General features: G+C 35.9%; 1 protein-coding gene across 1 annotated transcript in view; it reads right to left on the minus strand.

Annotated features, from left to right (window-relative positions):
- Positions 1-5,015: 5,015 nt before the first annotated feature.
- LOC129245888 (uncharacterized) overlaps positions 5,016-18,515 on the minus strand; it is a 54,942-nt gene continuing 41,442 nt past the window's right edge. The window contains exon 3 of the mRNA XM_054884321.1: positions 5,016-7,107. Coding sequence (XP_054740296.1) covers positions 5,949-7,107 — 1,159 coding nt within the window. The 3' untranslated portion in view covers positions 5,016-5,948. The remainder of the gene's footprint in view (positions 7,108-18,515) is intronic.

Below are 18,515 nucleotides of genomic sequence, written 5' to 3' on the forward strand. Positions count from 1 at the left end.
AGGGGCCCTCACAGGACATTGTCTCATAGGAAGTCACCCAAGAAGATTAGGCGTTTACATACATAATTTCTGTCGTAGCTGCAGGAATGAGAAGGAGTTGGAAACAATTCAAAACCTTTTTTGCACTTGCCCGACTCTAGTCAGAAGCAGGGACCGATATTTAAGATCCTACTTCTTAATGAATATAGATAATCTATACACTTTAGGTATCAACAACATTTTACGTTTTGTCAAATGCTCAAGATATTTCAATATGCAAAGGGAAATGTAGCCCAGGCCCCGCGGCTTACATCGGACACATTTCGTGGTCGCAGTGGCATCGCTGCCTCTATGTGCGATGCGGTTGCCAAACCTCATTTTTTCGGACCTCTGACTACCTCTAACCCCTTACGAAATCAATATAAAAACTTGTTTTTAAAATTCAAATTTTTTATCATAATTTTTTGCTAACAAATATTTACCTATAATATTTTAAAAGCAAGCATCAATATGAGTGTAATATTCATTTTGCTCAAAAATTTATTTTTTTTAAACTATTTTATGGTGCGATCTATTAAATTTAGTGCATTTAATAAAAAGTATGTGACAAATTATAGGATGAAAAAAATTTCATTTTCATAAGAGCCTTTATTGTATTTTGCAGGAAAAATTAAAACTATTATTTTTTTCTTATTTTTTTATTATAAAAAAATTTATTTTGTAAATTCAAAATGCATACATGGCAAACTTATAAAAAAATTATTTACATTAATTGGAAAATTGCGTTCGACTTAAAATGAAACTCACGTAAATAATACATAGTTATGCGTAATATTTGTTCAATATACTAATTTTATTATTAGATTAAATTTTTTACATCATTAATCTGTTGTTGTTTTTTTAAGTATTTACAGCGTTTCTATGCTACTTTATGAACTTAAAAAGCAGTTATTTTTAATTAATGTGAATTTTTTTTTATATTGTCCATTTCATTGTTTTCCTTCGCCTATACACTCTCGAATTTTTTATTGCCAAACGCATGTGGGCAATAGTATTATATTTATAGATGTGTGTGTGTAGTGTGAAAAAATTATAAACAACGTCGAGTAGTTTACAAAAAAGCCAGAGGTATTTTAAGCGTAGAGGAACTCGCTAATAATTTTTTTTAAATGCAACGTTGATTCAAAAAATGTCTATAATATTACATAAAGTATTTATACAATTTAAACATAGTTTGAATAAAAAATTTTTGCAATTTTTTTAGTAAAAACTTCATGGTTGAAACTCTTAAATCAAGGAAAAAAATTATTTAAAAATCTTAGCGAACAAATCATTTTTATATCTGCATTTTCTATACAAATTAGCTTAACTTCAGTTGCAAGGAATAACTAAAACTACTTTCTTACTTAAAATTAGCGTTAAAATTTAAATAAGGGACTATTGTACATACATACATACAAAATTTTTAGTTACTTTCACAAAATTTCTAACTTAAATTTGTGTCACTTAGACCGAATCAAAAATAGGTTAACTTACTAGTATTTATATTTTGAAAATTTACACAAGGCAGCTCATTTAAATAAAGAATTTGAATAGGTCGGAGAAAATTTCTTTTCAACTAATAGAAAATTCCTACTCGTCGATGCTATTTCTAAAACTATTAGATTAGATTAGAATTTAAAATTTTATTAGTCATAAACTCCATCAATGGAGAAATGAGCAGAATAATATTTAAGTTAACTAGCAAAAATGCTTAAAAAAAATTTCAAACTAAAGAAACTAAGCTAAAAGGCCGAAAGGAGATTTGTGAAAAACCTATTTACAAAATTTCTAATGCCTCAGGCACAACGAAATGTATGGTAAAATGTTTAAAGCAACATGCTGCAGAAACAATGTTGCGCAGCATAGTGTGGATAGACACATTTGCAATTTTTGCGTTTTTGAAAATTTTAAAGGAAAATCTATAGGTGTGAAATAAAATATAAAAATTCATAGTTTTCGCTGGCGTAGTTAAAATCCATGATTCAATTATTAAAGGTTTGCTCACTAGTATGTACATACGATTTTTGACACTCTCTTACAAAAGGTTGTATTTAAGAAGGTGAATAAAGTGGAAAATATTAAATTATTTTTGGTAAAAATGTTAGCAAAAAAGTATTTTCTTACTTAAATGGAAATAAACTGCGAACGGTGTAAAAAATTAATTTTAATTAATATTTGAGAGCAAAGAATGGTACAAATAGACGTTATTTGCGGAAATTGCCAAGTCTAATATTAAAACAAGAAATTATTTCACTTAATCCAAGATTATATTTTGTGAATTGATTTTAAAATTTAAAACCGATCGCGAAGTTGCGAAGATTCGCCAAAATGAAACTTTTTTGTTAAAAATAGATAAATAATTGGCACGTACAATTCTGTTAGGTGTTTGGCCGAGCTCCTCCTCCTATTTGTAGCGCGCGTTCTACAAATGGAAGGACAGTTTTAAGCCGATTCCGGTAGATGGTTTTTTACTGTGTTTTGCTAAGCCTCCTCTGGACAATTCATCCATCCATGGGAAGGTGGGCTCATTGGAAACAAGTTCCGTCAATACCAACTTTTTTATAATGAGGTCTGAAATGTTATCGACCGCGTCGTGACTATCCAATTATTCTCCCTGCCGTAACTCTTTGGAAAATGCTAGCTTTTTGCAAAACATGAATTCTGTCTAAATCACATCATAAGAAATAAAGCTTTGTAAATTCTCCACTCATCGATCTAGGATTGCCTCAATTACTCGATCATGTCTTGACTTAAGCGGTATGTATTTCATGTCAGACTATCATAGTCCTGAACATACCGATGAAAACTCTTTAGCGAGCTGTTGCTCGTAAGCAGACCATATTGAAAATGAAATGTTTTTTCTACAAATACTTTTCTTTTCTTCACTTCTACAAATACTTTTCTTTACTTTACTTTTCTTTCACTTTTACTTGAAATTTCTAGAGCTAGCAACCCAGTGTCTTGCAGTGGAAGCCGATTTGTCAAGAGAGAACGTTAAAGCTGCTTACTGAGCAAACATTTCATCATTGAATCATGGTTAAACACCTATTTTTGTTTTTTGGACTCTGAAATTTTTTTGAAAATTCCCATAAAAACTACAAACTTTTTAAACAGAATTCTTGGAAAAATATTTCAAGTACGCAGTTTTGTAGTGCATTCAATTTTAGCATAAGAAAGTGCACGTTTCAAGTAGCCCAAACATCACCCTTTTGAATTCGCCATGTCGTAAGAGCCCATGAATAAACAAGCAAAAGGAAGTGGAATTGCTTGCTTGAGAAGAAGAAGAGTAGGCGAAAGCAATGGAAACAACCAAACACAACAAATTATACGTACACACACATACTTTTTTGCCACGGCGTCTTCCGCGTAGAAACGCAAACAAACTGCATTTGGAGGCTTCATACTAATTTGTGCTCTCACAATTTAATACACTGCACTTCGTTTTTCTTGGTTTGCTTAGTTTAAATCTCACATATCACAAAACTACCAAGCCATTCACTGCATTTTCAGAAACATGTAAGTTCTCTTACTTTTGTTTGCTTTGTATTGCGAAGCGAGCTGACGTCAGACTTGTCAAAATCGCGAAAAATAAAGTAACTGTTTTTGAATGGCGCTACCTACTACTGCTCAAATCGCCTTGGAAGAAAAGCACTGATAGAAATCGATAGTTGCGGTTAATCAGCTGTCAACACAGAATGAAAAAAGGCGAATTCATTCTTTGCCATGCCAATCAAACCTACAAAACACTATTGTTGCTCTATTGCCACCACCTTTAACCCCTTGCCGTGCAAATTTAGCTCAACGTCCACGAGTGGTAAACAGATCAGAATAATATAAATTACTTTGTAATAGCAATTATGAGACTCGTGACTAACTCTGGCGGCGTACACATAGAAACTAACATTCAATCACGACCCAGGCTCGTGATGCTTATTTTTGATCCGACGATCTATTCACGAGCCTGGCTCGTCATATTCATGTTTGGACCAACATTTTCATCACGAGTCAGACTCGTTAAGGGGGAACTCGTGAAAATTGAGTGATTTTCATGAATTTTTTTTTATAAGTAGAGATGATAATTTGAGGATCGGACAGATTATAATTTATTTAACATATATTCAACTATACTGACGCACATTTTTATTAAAAAAATATTAAAAGTAACAATTGTTATTAATAATATATAATATTAATGCAATGACGTCATTAACAACTGATGCACCCTGGTGGCCACGATACAGCGTTGAGAAAAATCATCTGAAAGCAGAAAACCAAAAAATTTCTTAATCTATACATCAATGGTTATCGTCGTACGTGGCGGTTTTGTTTTTTTTTTTTTTTTGAGAAAAAGTTGCAGGTTTGAAAAATTAGTTTGTGTTTTTATCCTGTTTTTGTTTTCGAAAGGCTTGAAAAAATATTAATTTTTGGAATTTTTAAAAACGGCTATGTACGACTGTAGGCAATACAAAAAAAAAATTAAATTGGCTCATAAGTCTCCAAGAAATCGAGGCCACCTCGTTCAGAAAAGTCGTTTTGAGAAAAACGCGTTTAAAGTTTTCATTGGCCGTTGTAGCCCACTACCTGCATTAATTGTATTGGGTATAACTTCGTCAAATTTCAAGATGTTAAGTTAAAGTTTTTTTTACATATTTTTGAATATATCTACTTTGAGAAAAAAATCGATTTTTTTTTTAAATCACAGTGGTGTTCCCCCTTAAAGCACGGCAAGGGGTTAATGAAAGCGCCTTAGTAGAAATATTGGAGTTCAGCATCAAAATTAGACCTGAAAAGTGCATGGTGCCCTGATGTGAAAAGTTTCGACATGTAAAACGTACTCTGTACTCATAGTCATTAAAATTAGTATGGAAAGAAATTATTTCACAGCAATCTGCTGCCAGTTTGGCAGATTAAGAAAAAATATTACCGGAATTTGTAGTTCAAAAATATTAAAATAATTAAACAATTTTATATCTGTTAGTTTTCTTAGTGTTTTGTTCTTTTTTTGCTTTGCTTTGTTATTATTAAGTGCCTCCTTTTTCACATTACTTTCACACCCATTTCGAAATAAATTTATATTTTATGTAGGCATTATTTGCAATTTTTCAACTTGAACTTGATTTTAGGTTTTTGCTTATAGTTTAAGTTCTACTGCATAGTTTTCCGGCTATTTGTTTTTTGTTTTTTAAGAATTTTTAGTTTTGCTTCTTAGTAATTAATTTTTCATATTTATGATTTTTGTTTTTAGTTTTGCTTTAGATTTACTTAATTTGTAATTTAGCTATTTTAACTCTATACGTATCCCTTGTTTCATTTTACATTGTTTCTTGTTACGTTTACGCAAATATATTTTATTTCATGTTTTTGTTTAAGTTTTGCAGGAAACTCTTCGCGAAAATTTCATCTATGGCTAAATTAGTACATATCATGAATATTAATGCATAACGTTTGCTTGTATTGTTGTTGCTCTTGGTGTATGTATGTATATATGTGTTTAGAACTTATTACTAACATATACCCTTGTTTCGATTTATCGCTGCGTTCATATGACCTTAGCTTTGTTTATACATTTATAGCTGTTTTTTGCAGCTTTTACAATTAAAGCGCTTGCTTTTCCTTGCTCTCTGCTCTCTTTGCTGACACTCTTCTTACATGCGTTTCGCCCAATTCAGCTGTTTACATTCGAATACACTCATCTCCATCTCGTTCGCTCGCTGCATCGCGCTCTCTCTTCTTTTAATGAGCTCTCTTCCAGCGCCACTCTCTCTGCTACTATCCGCCTCCGTGCCCACGTTCTAAACTAGTTTCACGTAACTACTGTAGTTGTTGTTGATGCAGTAGCGCATTTCGCCTTCGGCCTCCATACCCATATCTCCGTACTCATCACTTGCATTACCCTTAGCGCCAACACCCACTTGCCCACCCGGGAGTCATACGTAGACGACATGCGGCTTAGCCGCTGTGCCGCCAGCACCAATCTTACCCATCTGCACCATGCCATTGGGGGTGGGCGTATTACCGTCATCAGTGGTGGACATGAGCGCCGCCTGCTTGGACTTGCTCATCGTCTGCATGTCCGGATAGTCGTAGTGGTCGAACTTTTCATACAAATGTTCCGGTTCATCGCTGTACGCATTCGCATCCTTTACTGGCGGCAGCTCCCATGGTTTCAAGGCACGATACTCATTGGCGATCGCCTGCGCCGCCAGATATCGTTCCAATTCCAGTTTGTCCACTTGTGCCGGCAGCGTTTGTTGATACTCATGCGGATGCAGCGGTAGCATGGCGTGATGTGTGCCACCCTGTTGCTGCAACGTATGATGTGGATAGGTGAGACCGCCCACACCCATGCCTAGCGCACCGCCAGCGCCCAGCGGCTGATGTTGTAGTATGCGATCGTGTACGTTTACGATCGATTTGCCCGAACGGGTGAGCGAACGGTCATGCAACAGCTTTCGGCGTCGCTTCACAAAGCGCAGATAGAAAAGAATGCTGGCGCCGATGGCGAACACGAGCAAGAGTGTGAAGATGGCGCAAACTATGGTGACAATGTGCGCGGGGCAGGTGATGTCACTTTCGGACATGGTTGCGAGGCGACGACGTGTGCGCACATTATCCTGCCAAATGTCACATCCGATGCGTTCGATGTCGAGTTGTAGATAACCGGTGGAGGAGCTGCTGGTGCGTGCGGGTTGCGTTGGTATATGTTTTTGCTGTGCCACATATGCGGCGGCAGCTGCTTGCGCTGAACCGGCATCGGCTGCACCCAGCGCTGCCACGGCCGCTTCGCCCTGACTGTGCGTGACATGTACACCGGCAATGTTGTTGGATTCGCCATCAAAGTTGCCGGTGACAAGACGCCATAGCCAGAGCAGCGAGCAATTGCATTGTAGTGGATTGTCGCCGAGGTACAGGCGCTCCAGTTGATCGACGGGGAATTGTGCGGAGTAGAGTGTTTGTAGACTGTTGCCTTGCATGTAAATTTCGAGTACGTTGGGATTGCCCTGGAAGAGGCGCATAGGGATGTCGTAAAGTTGGGGATTGTTGCTGAGATGGAGCTCTTGTAGATGAGTATTATCGATGAAAGATCTGTAAAGAGATAAAAAGAAGAATAAAGGTCAATCATGAAGAAGGAAAATAAGTTAAAAATGAATTTCGATTCAATGGTTCGTATAAACAGAATTTTAATAATTTTTTGAATCATGCAGCGAGTGCAGGTATCGATTTTGTATCAATTGTCTACTCCATGTTCTTGGATAAGCTTCTTCAGTTCAAATCCCTCTTACTTTGCACAAAATCTACTATTCGAAAGTACCTGGGCTCCTCGCCTTCAGAATAACTGCCACGAATAACTGCTAGGTATGAAAAATTAACGTCAGAAAGACAGTTCTTGGTGCATGTGACTCAACTATGGAATTCTCTTCTCCAAAATTTAGTATCTACAATATAAGTAGCATGGCGGCCTCCGTAGCCTAATGGGTTGGTGCACGACTACCATTCGGAATTCACAGAGAAAACGTTGGTTCGAATCTCGGTGAAACTCCAAAATTAAGAAAAACATTTTTCTAATAGCGGCAGTCAATGGCAAACCTCCGAGTGTATATCTGCCATGAAAAAGCTCCTCATAAAAATATCTGCCATTCGGAGTCGGCTTAAAACTGTAGGTCCCTCCATTTGTGGAACAACATCAAGACGCACACCACAAATAGGAGGAGGAGCTCGTCCAAACACCCCAAACGGGTGTACGCGCCAATTAAAAAAAAAAGTAGCATGAACTTATTTAGATGCGAACTTTTGAGATATTGTATATTACAACTAAGAGAGTTAATTTTAATTTTAGTTCATAAGTGATTTCTTTTTCTTTGAAACTTAAAATATAGTATTTTGGTAAATTTTAGCATACAAATTGTAACCTTGTGACTAGCACCAATAATTATAAGGTTTATCCTTGATGCGAATAATAATAATATCTAATTTGTGATACAAAAGTTTGCACTGTGTTATGCAATAGCAGGTTAGGTAAGGCTAGGTAATGAGTTGCACTCAGCCACCGTTTGGTCGTCATCCTCCTCTAATTCAAAGTTCGCCCTTTCTTTTTGCCTCTCTGTTCTAATTATTTTTCCCACTGTTTTTCCTCTGCATGGCATCAGCAAGGACGGATTTGATTCTTTGTCCAAGTGAGCTCTTACATGAGCAGCTATTTACTTTAAGACACCTTTTTGCTCTAGGATTTCGAAAAAAATCGATTCTTTTTTAAGTTATGATAGTTTATACTTTCAGAAATATACTTGCAAATTTTATATTGAAATTCGTTCTAGTTTAGCCGTTAAACTCCTTAAAACGAGACCGGTTTGGAGTACGACGCCCAGGTATAAGCGCGTTAACCATGTTTTTTCGAGACTATTTTTTCCGAGTTAGCGTTGGTAATTTCTCAAAAAGTACTAAATCGATTGATTTGAATTTTTAATATGTTATTGAGTAGACTTGTGGCTCTCGCGAGTACTAGAATTATAATTTTATTATACAATTTTTCTATTTTTTTAAGAGCGAGAACGTGAAAAAAAATACTTTTTTTTTGTTTTTCCAATAAACAGATAAAATATCTAGAAACAATTTTTTTTTGTTGTAAATCTGCTACCCACCATAGCGACATGCCTCCGGATGAATAATCGACCGATTTTTTTTTTTAGACGTACCTAAGCAGCCCAATCAGTTACGCCAGTGGCATGCGTTACGTCAGTGGAAGCAATTTTTTTTATTATTTTCATTAAAAAAAATTGTTTGTTTGTTTGTTTTTTTTTGTAAATAAAGAATTGATCTAATTAATAAATACGAAGATCAATTGATATCGATTGTTTTTCTTCAATTTACAAGCCTTAAATTTTCAAGTCTCTAGACCAGAAATGTGCCTTAACCTACGCAATAGGGGTTGGTTGGTTGGATTGAAGTGCTTCCGCTCTATTTATTGCCCCATACCCGCCATCAAGAAGTTGTACGGTTATTCCATCACGACCATATCTGGTTCCTACGATTGAGAAAACTCATAAGGTTTCTTATGCCTGTATCTGCCAGATTTTCGAGGTTTTCAAAAAGCGGTTTACCAAGGATTAGGTAAGTAGGTAGGTGAAATAGTTGAAGCACCATTTTCCAAGAAACACTAAAGCGCCGCTTCGGCACCATTATGAGACCTCCAGGGTAGATATCTACTGCCAAACAGAGCTGTTGATGTAATGGAGAAGAGTGGAATTTAGGTTGGCACACAGACTGCCGAAGAAAGGTGCACCCAGTGACCTTAACCGTCTAGCTGCTAAACCCGAACATTTACTGAGAAAGTGCTCAACAGCATCCTTCACTGAAAGGTCGCCAAAATTTCTACAAGGTGTAAGCGCTGAATAACTTTGTCATTTACCAACCAATCGACATCAACATACATGTTTTCGATACGTCAATTCAGTACAATTTCAACCATGGATCGCTTTACACCGAAAAAACGCGAAGTCGATGATATAAAACCGGAAAAGCTTGGTAAGATGATGATAAACGCAGAAAAAAGATCGCAGTTTGTGGTTGCTAATAAATTGATTGATACTGTATTCAAAAAATAGTTTTAATAAATTGTAAATAACCAAACCAAATAAAAATACCTAACTTATACAAATCAGTTTTTTTTTCAAAGTTATACAATGTTTTCATACCGACATAAAAGATGGCGTACCCTGTACTATGCAAGTTAAATGGTAAGCCCAATTTTTCCGCGTGTGTGTCGATTACCCAATGACCGGTAAACACAGCTACGAGTTTGGAAGTTGAATGGGTCGAAGTCCCCAGGACTTTCTGAGTCCACCTTCCATTGCACTGGGTTCAAAGTGTAGTATGATTATAAGTCGGATATGCCTTAACATTAATATTCATAAACATTTTGTTTTGGCTTTTATTTTATTGTCCACTTATGCATTCACTGTGCTGTGCCGTTTTAAATAGAGTATCATATTTCTTAAAAGGTTCATTACACTTGAAAGTAAACGCAAACATAGCTAACGTAATTATTTTATGCGCGGCGCGTGAATGCTAGAATCATATTACACAAGTAAACACCGAAAAATTGTTGTTGGCTTGCATTGATAAAAATTACTATAAAAACGCTTGTACTTAGTATGTAAGACACAAGAAAGAAAATAATCGTTTCACAAGCTGGATGACTAGCTTGGAACGACAAATAAATAAATATATTTAACTCAAATAAATATACTTTCTTTACAAAAGGGTTAACATCCTCGCCTTCTATAGGGCAGAACATTCGCAAAAGAAGTGGAAGATAGTGTCTTTTTTCACCGGTGGTTTGGCAATGCAAATGAATTTTTTAAGAGGTGTTTGCAAAAAATAAGGTGAACTTTAATATTTCTCAAAAAATATTCATTGACTCATCAATTTCTATTTTATTTCCTTCAAAGCAGTCCCCCTCAGATATGCACTTTTTGGTATGTCCTTGAGCTCTCTCAGCGATTCGGTTTTTGTCTCCTCCATCGTCGCAAAACGCCATTCTTTAATGGTTCTCTTCAATATTGGGAACAAGGGGCCAAATCTGGTGAACACGGTGGCTGAGGGTATGATAACGGTCTTGTTTTTGGCCAAATAATCTCTCACAAGCAAAGATGAGCGGGCAGGTGCATTATCATGATGCAAAAGACATGCATTTTTTTCCACAACTCCACATTGCTTCACGCAAATAGAGCATAGCTTCAAGGTAATAGTCCCTATTTACCGTACGACCTTATGGTAAGAGCTCCTGATGCACCACGCCATGGTAATCGAAGAAAATAGTGAGCAAACCGTGGACATGTGATCGAACTTGGCGTGCTTTTTTTGGTCTGGGCTCTCCTGGACTCTTCTATTGCGACGATTGGGCTTCGGTTTCGAAGGCAAAACTAAATGCCCACGATTGGCCACCAGTTATGAGCCTTTTAAGCTAATCTGGCTCATTGTAAACGTCACTCAACAATTCCTGAGCGATGCTAATGTGACATTGTTTTTGGTTAGAATTCAGCAATTCGCCGCTTCACGCCTGATGCCCAAAGTTTCCGAAATTGGATATTTTTTTTTGTACCAAAGTTATAGTTTTTTTTTGTTTTCCTTGTTCACTCCACTCGGGAGTATAAGGCCTCGATAAGACTCAGTCTTGCGTTGGCTTCGTTAATCTATTTTGCTTTCTAGCAGGGTAGATGATTAGCCTGCCGTTACCAATTATAGTTACCCACCTCCCTATTCCTTTTTACATTGGCTCAAAGTTTTCAAATTTTGTCAAAAGAAAGCTTTATATAACGCTCGAAAAGTTTTAGCAATCGATTTCTGACAGGAATATTGTTGTCAACATTCCATTATAGAAATTCACGAGGATTATTTTTGTGGAACACTTTAACCCTTTGTGTGTCAATTTGACCTCTTCTTTAAGAAAAGTTCAAAAAGTCCTTTTAAGAAGAATATTTGAGCACTAAATTGTTCTATGAAAATATTCGCCAGATAGTTTCAGTGGCAGTTGCCGAAGGCACAAAAGCCATCAACATAAGCGTTAACTCGTAATTTACCAAATTAGTATACCTATGATCACTTTTCCACTCCAAAAATGCTGTTGGACGCTGCAATTAAAATACCAAATAATTAAATGCTGAAACTAAAAGCTGTGCAGCATAAATTAGCAGCAATGTAAATTTACAAAATAAATATTTGCCAGTAAATCTGCTGCAAGTTGCTTGCCAGTGACATATTATTGTCGTTGTCATTTCTAGCGAACATTGTTGCTCAAGTTGTTAATGGCACTGCATACATTTCATGTGATATTACAGAATCTCTGCTGCTTTTAAGAAATTTCTAATGTTAATGCTGCTATTGGAGCTTTTTTGTTATTGTTGCCATTTGTTTTCTTACACAATTCGCCTCGTTTTCTTTATTACATGAGAAAATATGTTGGAAATTAATTTCAGCAAGAAAATGCTTCACTAGACTAAATTAATTGCCAGTGTGCATAGCTGAGACACAAGTAGCAGCAGCGGCGGCAGCAGGAACAGTGGAAAAAATAGCAGAGCAGCAGCGACAGCAACAGCAAAAGCAGAGACAGCAGTAACAGCAGCAAAAAGAACAACTGCAGCAACATCCGTGTGTTTTATTCCATATGCAATACACCCATACAGGGACACTTAAATCCAAAAAAATAAAAAATTAAATAAAAATAAAAAAAATATATAAAAAATGCAATGTGTGCAACACTCACACATGCCATTATGCTTTTCTGAGAAATTTCTCTCTTTACCCCTTAAACTAATAAAGAAATTGTAACAAATGACATTCTCGCTACTGCTGCTCCATTGCAGCTAAAGTTGCTGCTGCATTTGCCTTAACTCTACATACGAGTATATAGCCACACGTGTATGCATTCCACTTGTTGTTGTCGTTGGCAAGTTAAGACTGACGCATAAGCTTACTGGAAATTTCCTACTCGTATACTCTGTCTTTGACAACTGAACCTCCTATTCTTCGTCTTTCTTGGAATTTTAGTTTCCTCAAGATTTGTGTGCTCGTATTTGCTTGGCGCTTGCTAGCTACTTGGTGTGTGTGTGTGCGTGTGTTAGTTTGTATAGCTGCTAGGCGACATAGAGTAATGCAGCAATTTCGAGTGAAATAAAGCCAAATAGGAGCATTTGAAGACGTTGCTACAAGCACTAGCGATATGTCCCATATATGCAGGTGCACAGTGCTTAGGAGTAAGTGAAAATTTAGTGAGATATTCTTTTAGCGAAAAAATTTTTTTGCGAAAAAAAGAAAGGAAATTTTAGTTTAGTAAACATTTTTTCATCTACTGTACCAAATTCAAGGTAGTAGTCTGGTCAAAAATTCATTTTTATGAAGGGTGGTTAAGTTTCAAGGGCCGGTGTTGATTTTGAATAAAATACAATTTTTTAAAGAAATTATTATCATTTCTCTTTATTATGATAATACTGGTATGGCTCAATTACGCATGGATCAAAATATCGGCCAAATGGCCGCCGCGGTCTCGGCGACACACCTCCATCCGATGGTCCAAATTTTCGATGACGCTGCGGCATAATTGAAGTTCTATGCCGTTAATGTGCCGAATTATCTCATTCTTTAGCTCTTGAATTGCTGCAGGCTTATCGACGTACACCTTTTCTTTCAAATAACCCCAAAGAAAGAAGTGCAACGGTGACGTTGACGTTTAGGTTTGCTTCACATTCAACAACCTTTAAATATTTTTTAGGAGTTTTTTTTTTAATAAAATGCGATCGTTTTGATTTTATACCATAGTATGTTATTATTGCCATCAAATTGTATACAAAAACATTTTTTTTCGAAAAATTATTTGTAGTAGGGTGGCACGAAAGTAAGCGTCTTAAAAAAAGATAGGTGTCTTGTCAACAGGATTTTGGCTCTTGAGGGCATCTGAAATGAAAAAGTTAAACTGAGGCTTGTCATTCTGTAGGCTTGTCGGGATTTTTTGTTTTTTTTTTGAAAAATATCAAATTGGCGGACTTTTGAAAAAAAGGTATGTTTTTCGGGTGGAAATCAGACTGTAGTATGGAAAGTTAGGGCTGAAAAAAAACGAAAATAGCACCTGCCAGAATGACAAGCCTCAGTTTAACTTTATCGTTTCAGATGTCCTGAAGAGCCGAAATCCTGTACACAGCCTATCTCAAAGGGGACATTTTTTTGAGATTTTTAAATATTTTGATCCTTTCGGCAGTTTTAGGGACTATTAGACACTTTTCAATTTCAGAATTTTCATTTTAGCAGAATTTTCAAAATATTTATGAAGAATGTTTTGTCCTGTTACTACAACAACAACAAGAACATCATTGCGGTCTTCAAATTTTTTACTCATTCTGACATCTTTACCATTTTTTGGTGTTTATTTTGTTTTGTTGTTATTAACACGTTCAGCACCAAGGAAGTTTAGGCAGTCCCTCATCACAAACCAGGTAGAAATTTATAGCTTTTTGTCTAGGACAAGTGTGGGTTTCACATAACTTAGTTTCATTCAAAGATACAAAATTTACAAAATATTTTATGTGTTAAATGAAAATTCAGTTGTCTTACGACTTCTTTTGGATGTGAAAATCTCGAATACATGGATTGATACACACACCAATTCCTTGACCTTTGAGTTAAGTTAAACCAGCGTCCACGACGGTCCTACGTGACAACCGAGCTGACACATATATGTGACGCTTGGTACCGGACGTATTAAGGTAAGATTGATTTAGCGTTAGTTTTTACATTAAGATGTTATTGCTTTGTTCAGCAAATTTTCAAAAAAAGAGAATTTTTGGCAATATTCTCCTAAAATTTGCATTGCAAAATAATAAACACTTGGCAATTGGCAGCGAAGAAAAAAGAAAAAAAATGGTTTTTCGGTGTACAGCATAACTCGCGACAGAGTTATCTGAAAACAAAAAAAAAAAAAACAAGAAAAGCATTTGTTGAACGATTCGTCTCCTTACTGATTTTTTTTTCGATTTTTTAATTTTTCGCAACACTTGGAAGGCAAAAAACCGATTTTCGTTATTTTTTTTTATTGTGGGATTAGTAAAAAAAATATGTAAGACGACTGATCCAGTAGAATTTGGGTTATGGCGTTTGCAGACTTTAAGAAATATAAAGTTTTAGAATAATTCTTCAAGGTCAAGCAGGTGGAGGGATCCGGCCTGGCACAAAGGATGCCAGAATACTCATAACTGGGCTTCCAGCGATTTGAAATTTTTAGACAATATTCTTGAGAAAAATCACCTTTATTTAAAAATATAAAAAAGTATGCAGAAAAACAAAATTAAATAAATTTTTACACAATATTTTTAAGATAAGTCACTTTCATTTAAAAATATAAAAACAATTTATTCAAAAAAAAAAAAAATTTTAATAAATTTTTACACAATATTCGTGAGATAAATCACAATCATTTAAAAATACAAAAAAAAAATTTAAATAAATCTTTACATAATATTCTTGAGATAAATCACCTTCATTTAAAAACATAAAAATAAATTCATGCAAAAACAAATTAATTTTAAAAATTTTAAATTTTTTCTTTAAATAATATCTTTGCCAATGATTCGACTATGGTGAGTAGAGCCGTATCCAGTCTATTGTGTGATAAATACGAGTAACTGTCACCTTTTTCCTGTAAATATTTGCTATAGAAGAGCCAGCTTCACATTTTCCAAAATTTTTTAAGAAATATCAGCTCATAAAATTGGAACATCTCTATGTTACGTTTTGCAAGGTACGGTAGGTAGGTACATGAAATGGTTAGAGTACCAGACTGACACTCCTCAAGTAGCACTAAAACACCATTATGATAGTTATAGCCAGCCAGAGATGTTTGTCGATAGTATTTAGGTTGGACCACTGCCCAGAATGTCGAAGAAAGGAACACCCACTTTCTGCATCCTGCGTCTATTGTACCGGGGCTATAGGATTTTTGTAGTACCACACGAAGAAATGGAGCTCTATCTGATCTATGGTTTCCTGCGAAATAAGTTGTGCAATTCCTCTTTAGCAACAGTGAGGAGTATGCCGATGACCGACCGAGTAGGAGACCTCTGAAACCAATTTAGCCGACCATTTGCTTCAAGCTTGTCAGACATTTCATTTCTGTCTATGCCCCAATGTCCTCGCACTAAGATCAGAGAGCTGTTATCTGCACACCCAAGACATTTATCTTCTCACAGTATTCGGCAGTTTTAAGGAAAAATATCAATCGGCTGATTAAGAGAAAACCCCAGCTCCGACGCCCGATTCCATCTTGGAGCCATCAATGAAGGCAGAAGTAACAGTACAGATTTTTCCCACGTCCTAATCCTGCCTATTTGGAAAGATTTGCCTGGTGCAACCTTAAACTCCAGTTTGCGGATAGAAAGCTCTGTATGATGTTCAGAGCAAAATACGGTGCTAACTGCCCAAAAATGTTACCATGTCCCTTGAGAGATTGCTTCCAAAAGTCAATCACCTCTAACCTGATTGCACCTTGCTATATAAATCATGTAAAGCCTATGGGAAGTAGATGCAAAACGATATTAAGGGCAGCACTGGCATATGCGCTGCTGATGCCACTACAAATAGTCCTTTGCATCCTTCTCAGTTTAGTGATATTATAGCCCTTCGGAAGAGCTTCCCACCAATCCATACATCCTTGCGTTAAAATTGCTAGAACCCCTACGTTGTTCATGCAGAGAACGATCTGTGGTTTGAGTCCCCATTTTTTGCCGAACACAGGTTCGAATGAGATTCTTTGATATAGTAATATTGAGGGAAATAAATTAGTGGCAAAAAAATTAAACGCCTTAGTTTTTACTTGTTTGTTTAATATTTACCCGTGCCGCCAGGCTTTGAAAATTGCCTTTGAGTCCCCATAGAAAGAATGCACTTTTCCGTAAATATGGTATAAAATGTTTACCGATCGATATTTTTTAATCTGTTATTTTAACTTATCTTCATAAATGCGCAAAAAATTATGCCAAAGAAAAAGAATTAATACATGTTTTTTAATTGAATTTTTTTAATTATTATTTTTTAGAGGGGTTTTCGGTGTCTCTTTAAAAAAAGTTAAAATTGTGTTTAAATAAAGCATATTTCGTACAATACTTGCCTCACCGGATAGACTCTGATTAATGAATATTATAAATTTGAGTGAATACCGGGTGCACCATCTTTTATGTCCATATGAAATCATTGAATAACTATGAAAAAACACCACTGATTTGTATAAGTAAGGTTTTTTTATTTGGTTTGGTTATTTACAATCTATTAAAACTATTTTTTAACTATTTTTTAAACTAAGTAAAACAGTCGTAAGAGCTACAAATCAGTCAATTTCACAACCATTCACAGGATTCCTCTAAAAATTTTAGTCCACACCCTTTCAAAATGAAATTAATTAAAATATAGGTATGATGCTCTGTATCATTTGAAGCGCCGAAGCTTCTCTGGCGGCGATCTGGAAAAGTTATATTTCTATATCTATTGAAAATTCGTATATCGTCCATTTTGGAAGAAAATAAATTTGTTATAATTTACGTTTACCAATTTCCTTATTTCAAATCCAAAATTCACTCACTTCCATCTGTGAGTACATATTTTCCCAAAATTGGATGCTGTGCTTGTGCAGCTACAAACACTTGGCTACTTGCTACCTACTGCAGCTGTCTTCAGTGCCTACTGCAAATCTGTGTGTTTTACTGCTAATGCAGTTGACTTGCTGCCGCTTAAGAAACTCTGCTTGCCAAGCAAAAACAGGCACGTACACACACAAACACACACACACACACTAAGATATATTTACAAATGCTACTTTACGCACATTCAAAAGCCGCTGAACGCCAACTTTGTCACTCATACGCCACGCTGCACATTTTCATTTGACTAAAAGTGCTGTTGCGTAATGTCATTGCGAGAAAGGTATAACAAAATAACACTTACAATTTGCTGTATGTGCTGTAGTGTGTGTGCATATTGTAATATGATTGCGCTATTTTGTACCTTTGGCCAAAATCCCTATACGAGCTTACGCAAACACTCGCACACTTAGATGAGCTGTCGCCTATATGGCATGCATTTACGTGCTCAAACAGGTACATATATATGTATGTATGAACTCACACGTTCATTTCTTGGGATCTACATCATTTCACTTGGTTTTATTAAGTTAAAATGGATGACTTTAAATAAATCTTCATTCATCTCCAACTGTCTTAAGAGACGTTGTCAGCCTGTATTTCAGTTTCTATCTATCTGCATGGGGATATCAGTAGCTTCCGTTTGCATGTCAGTTTAAATGTTATCCTGCCAGCACTGCCTGCTGTTGCTGCTGCTCCCTAACTATTTGGTTGCAAGCGTAATAGTGGCTTGCAGCTGCTTTTATTCAACATCCGACTGTCGGTCTGACTGTTTGTGGCCTTCCTGCCTGCCATTGGCTTTTAGGTTGATGAATTGTTGCGCTATAATTCAGACTAAAAAGCTGTTGCCGGCATCAAGCTGGCGCTCTACCGGTTCGCTGTGCTGCTTGTTGCAACATGTATATATGTACGTATATACAGGCATAAATACATTCATTTCTTTATGTATGTACCTAGCAAGCGCAAGCATTGCGATTAACTCGCCAGTTGAAGCAAGCATGAAGCGTAGTTAAGAGATCAGTTGGTTGCCGCATTGAGGGGGTTTTGTTGCAAGTTGCAAGCATGCTTGCAATTTCCTGTTGCTTAATTAAAGTGTACAATTTTAATGTGCAGCATTGAATTGCGAAAATTAAATAATAAAAAAATGGAGTTTCAACGAGAATTAAACTAAAAGAGAAACAGTGAAAAGCTGTTGAAGAATAATTCAATGGAAGTGTAGTGCAAATTAAATAAAAGATAATTAGAAATGTTAGTAAAAAATTTAATTCTCCAGTGAAAAATATTTATGCCTTTACAAAATTAATAAAAACAAAAAAC

The sequence above is a fragment of the Anastrepha obliqua genome, chromosome 4 (genome assembly GCF_027943255.1).
Source record: "Anastrepha obliqua isolate idAnaObli1 chromosome 4, idAnaObli1_1.0, whole genome shotgun sequence".
In the NCBI taxonomy this organism is placed as follows: Eukaryota; Metazoa; Arthropoda; class Insecta; order Diptera; family Tephritidae; genus Anastrepha; species Anastrepha obliqua.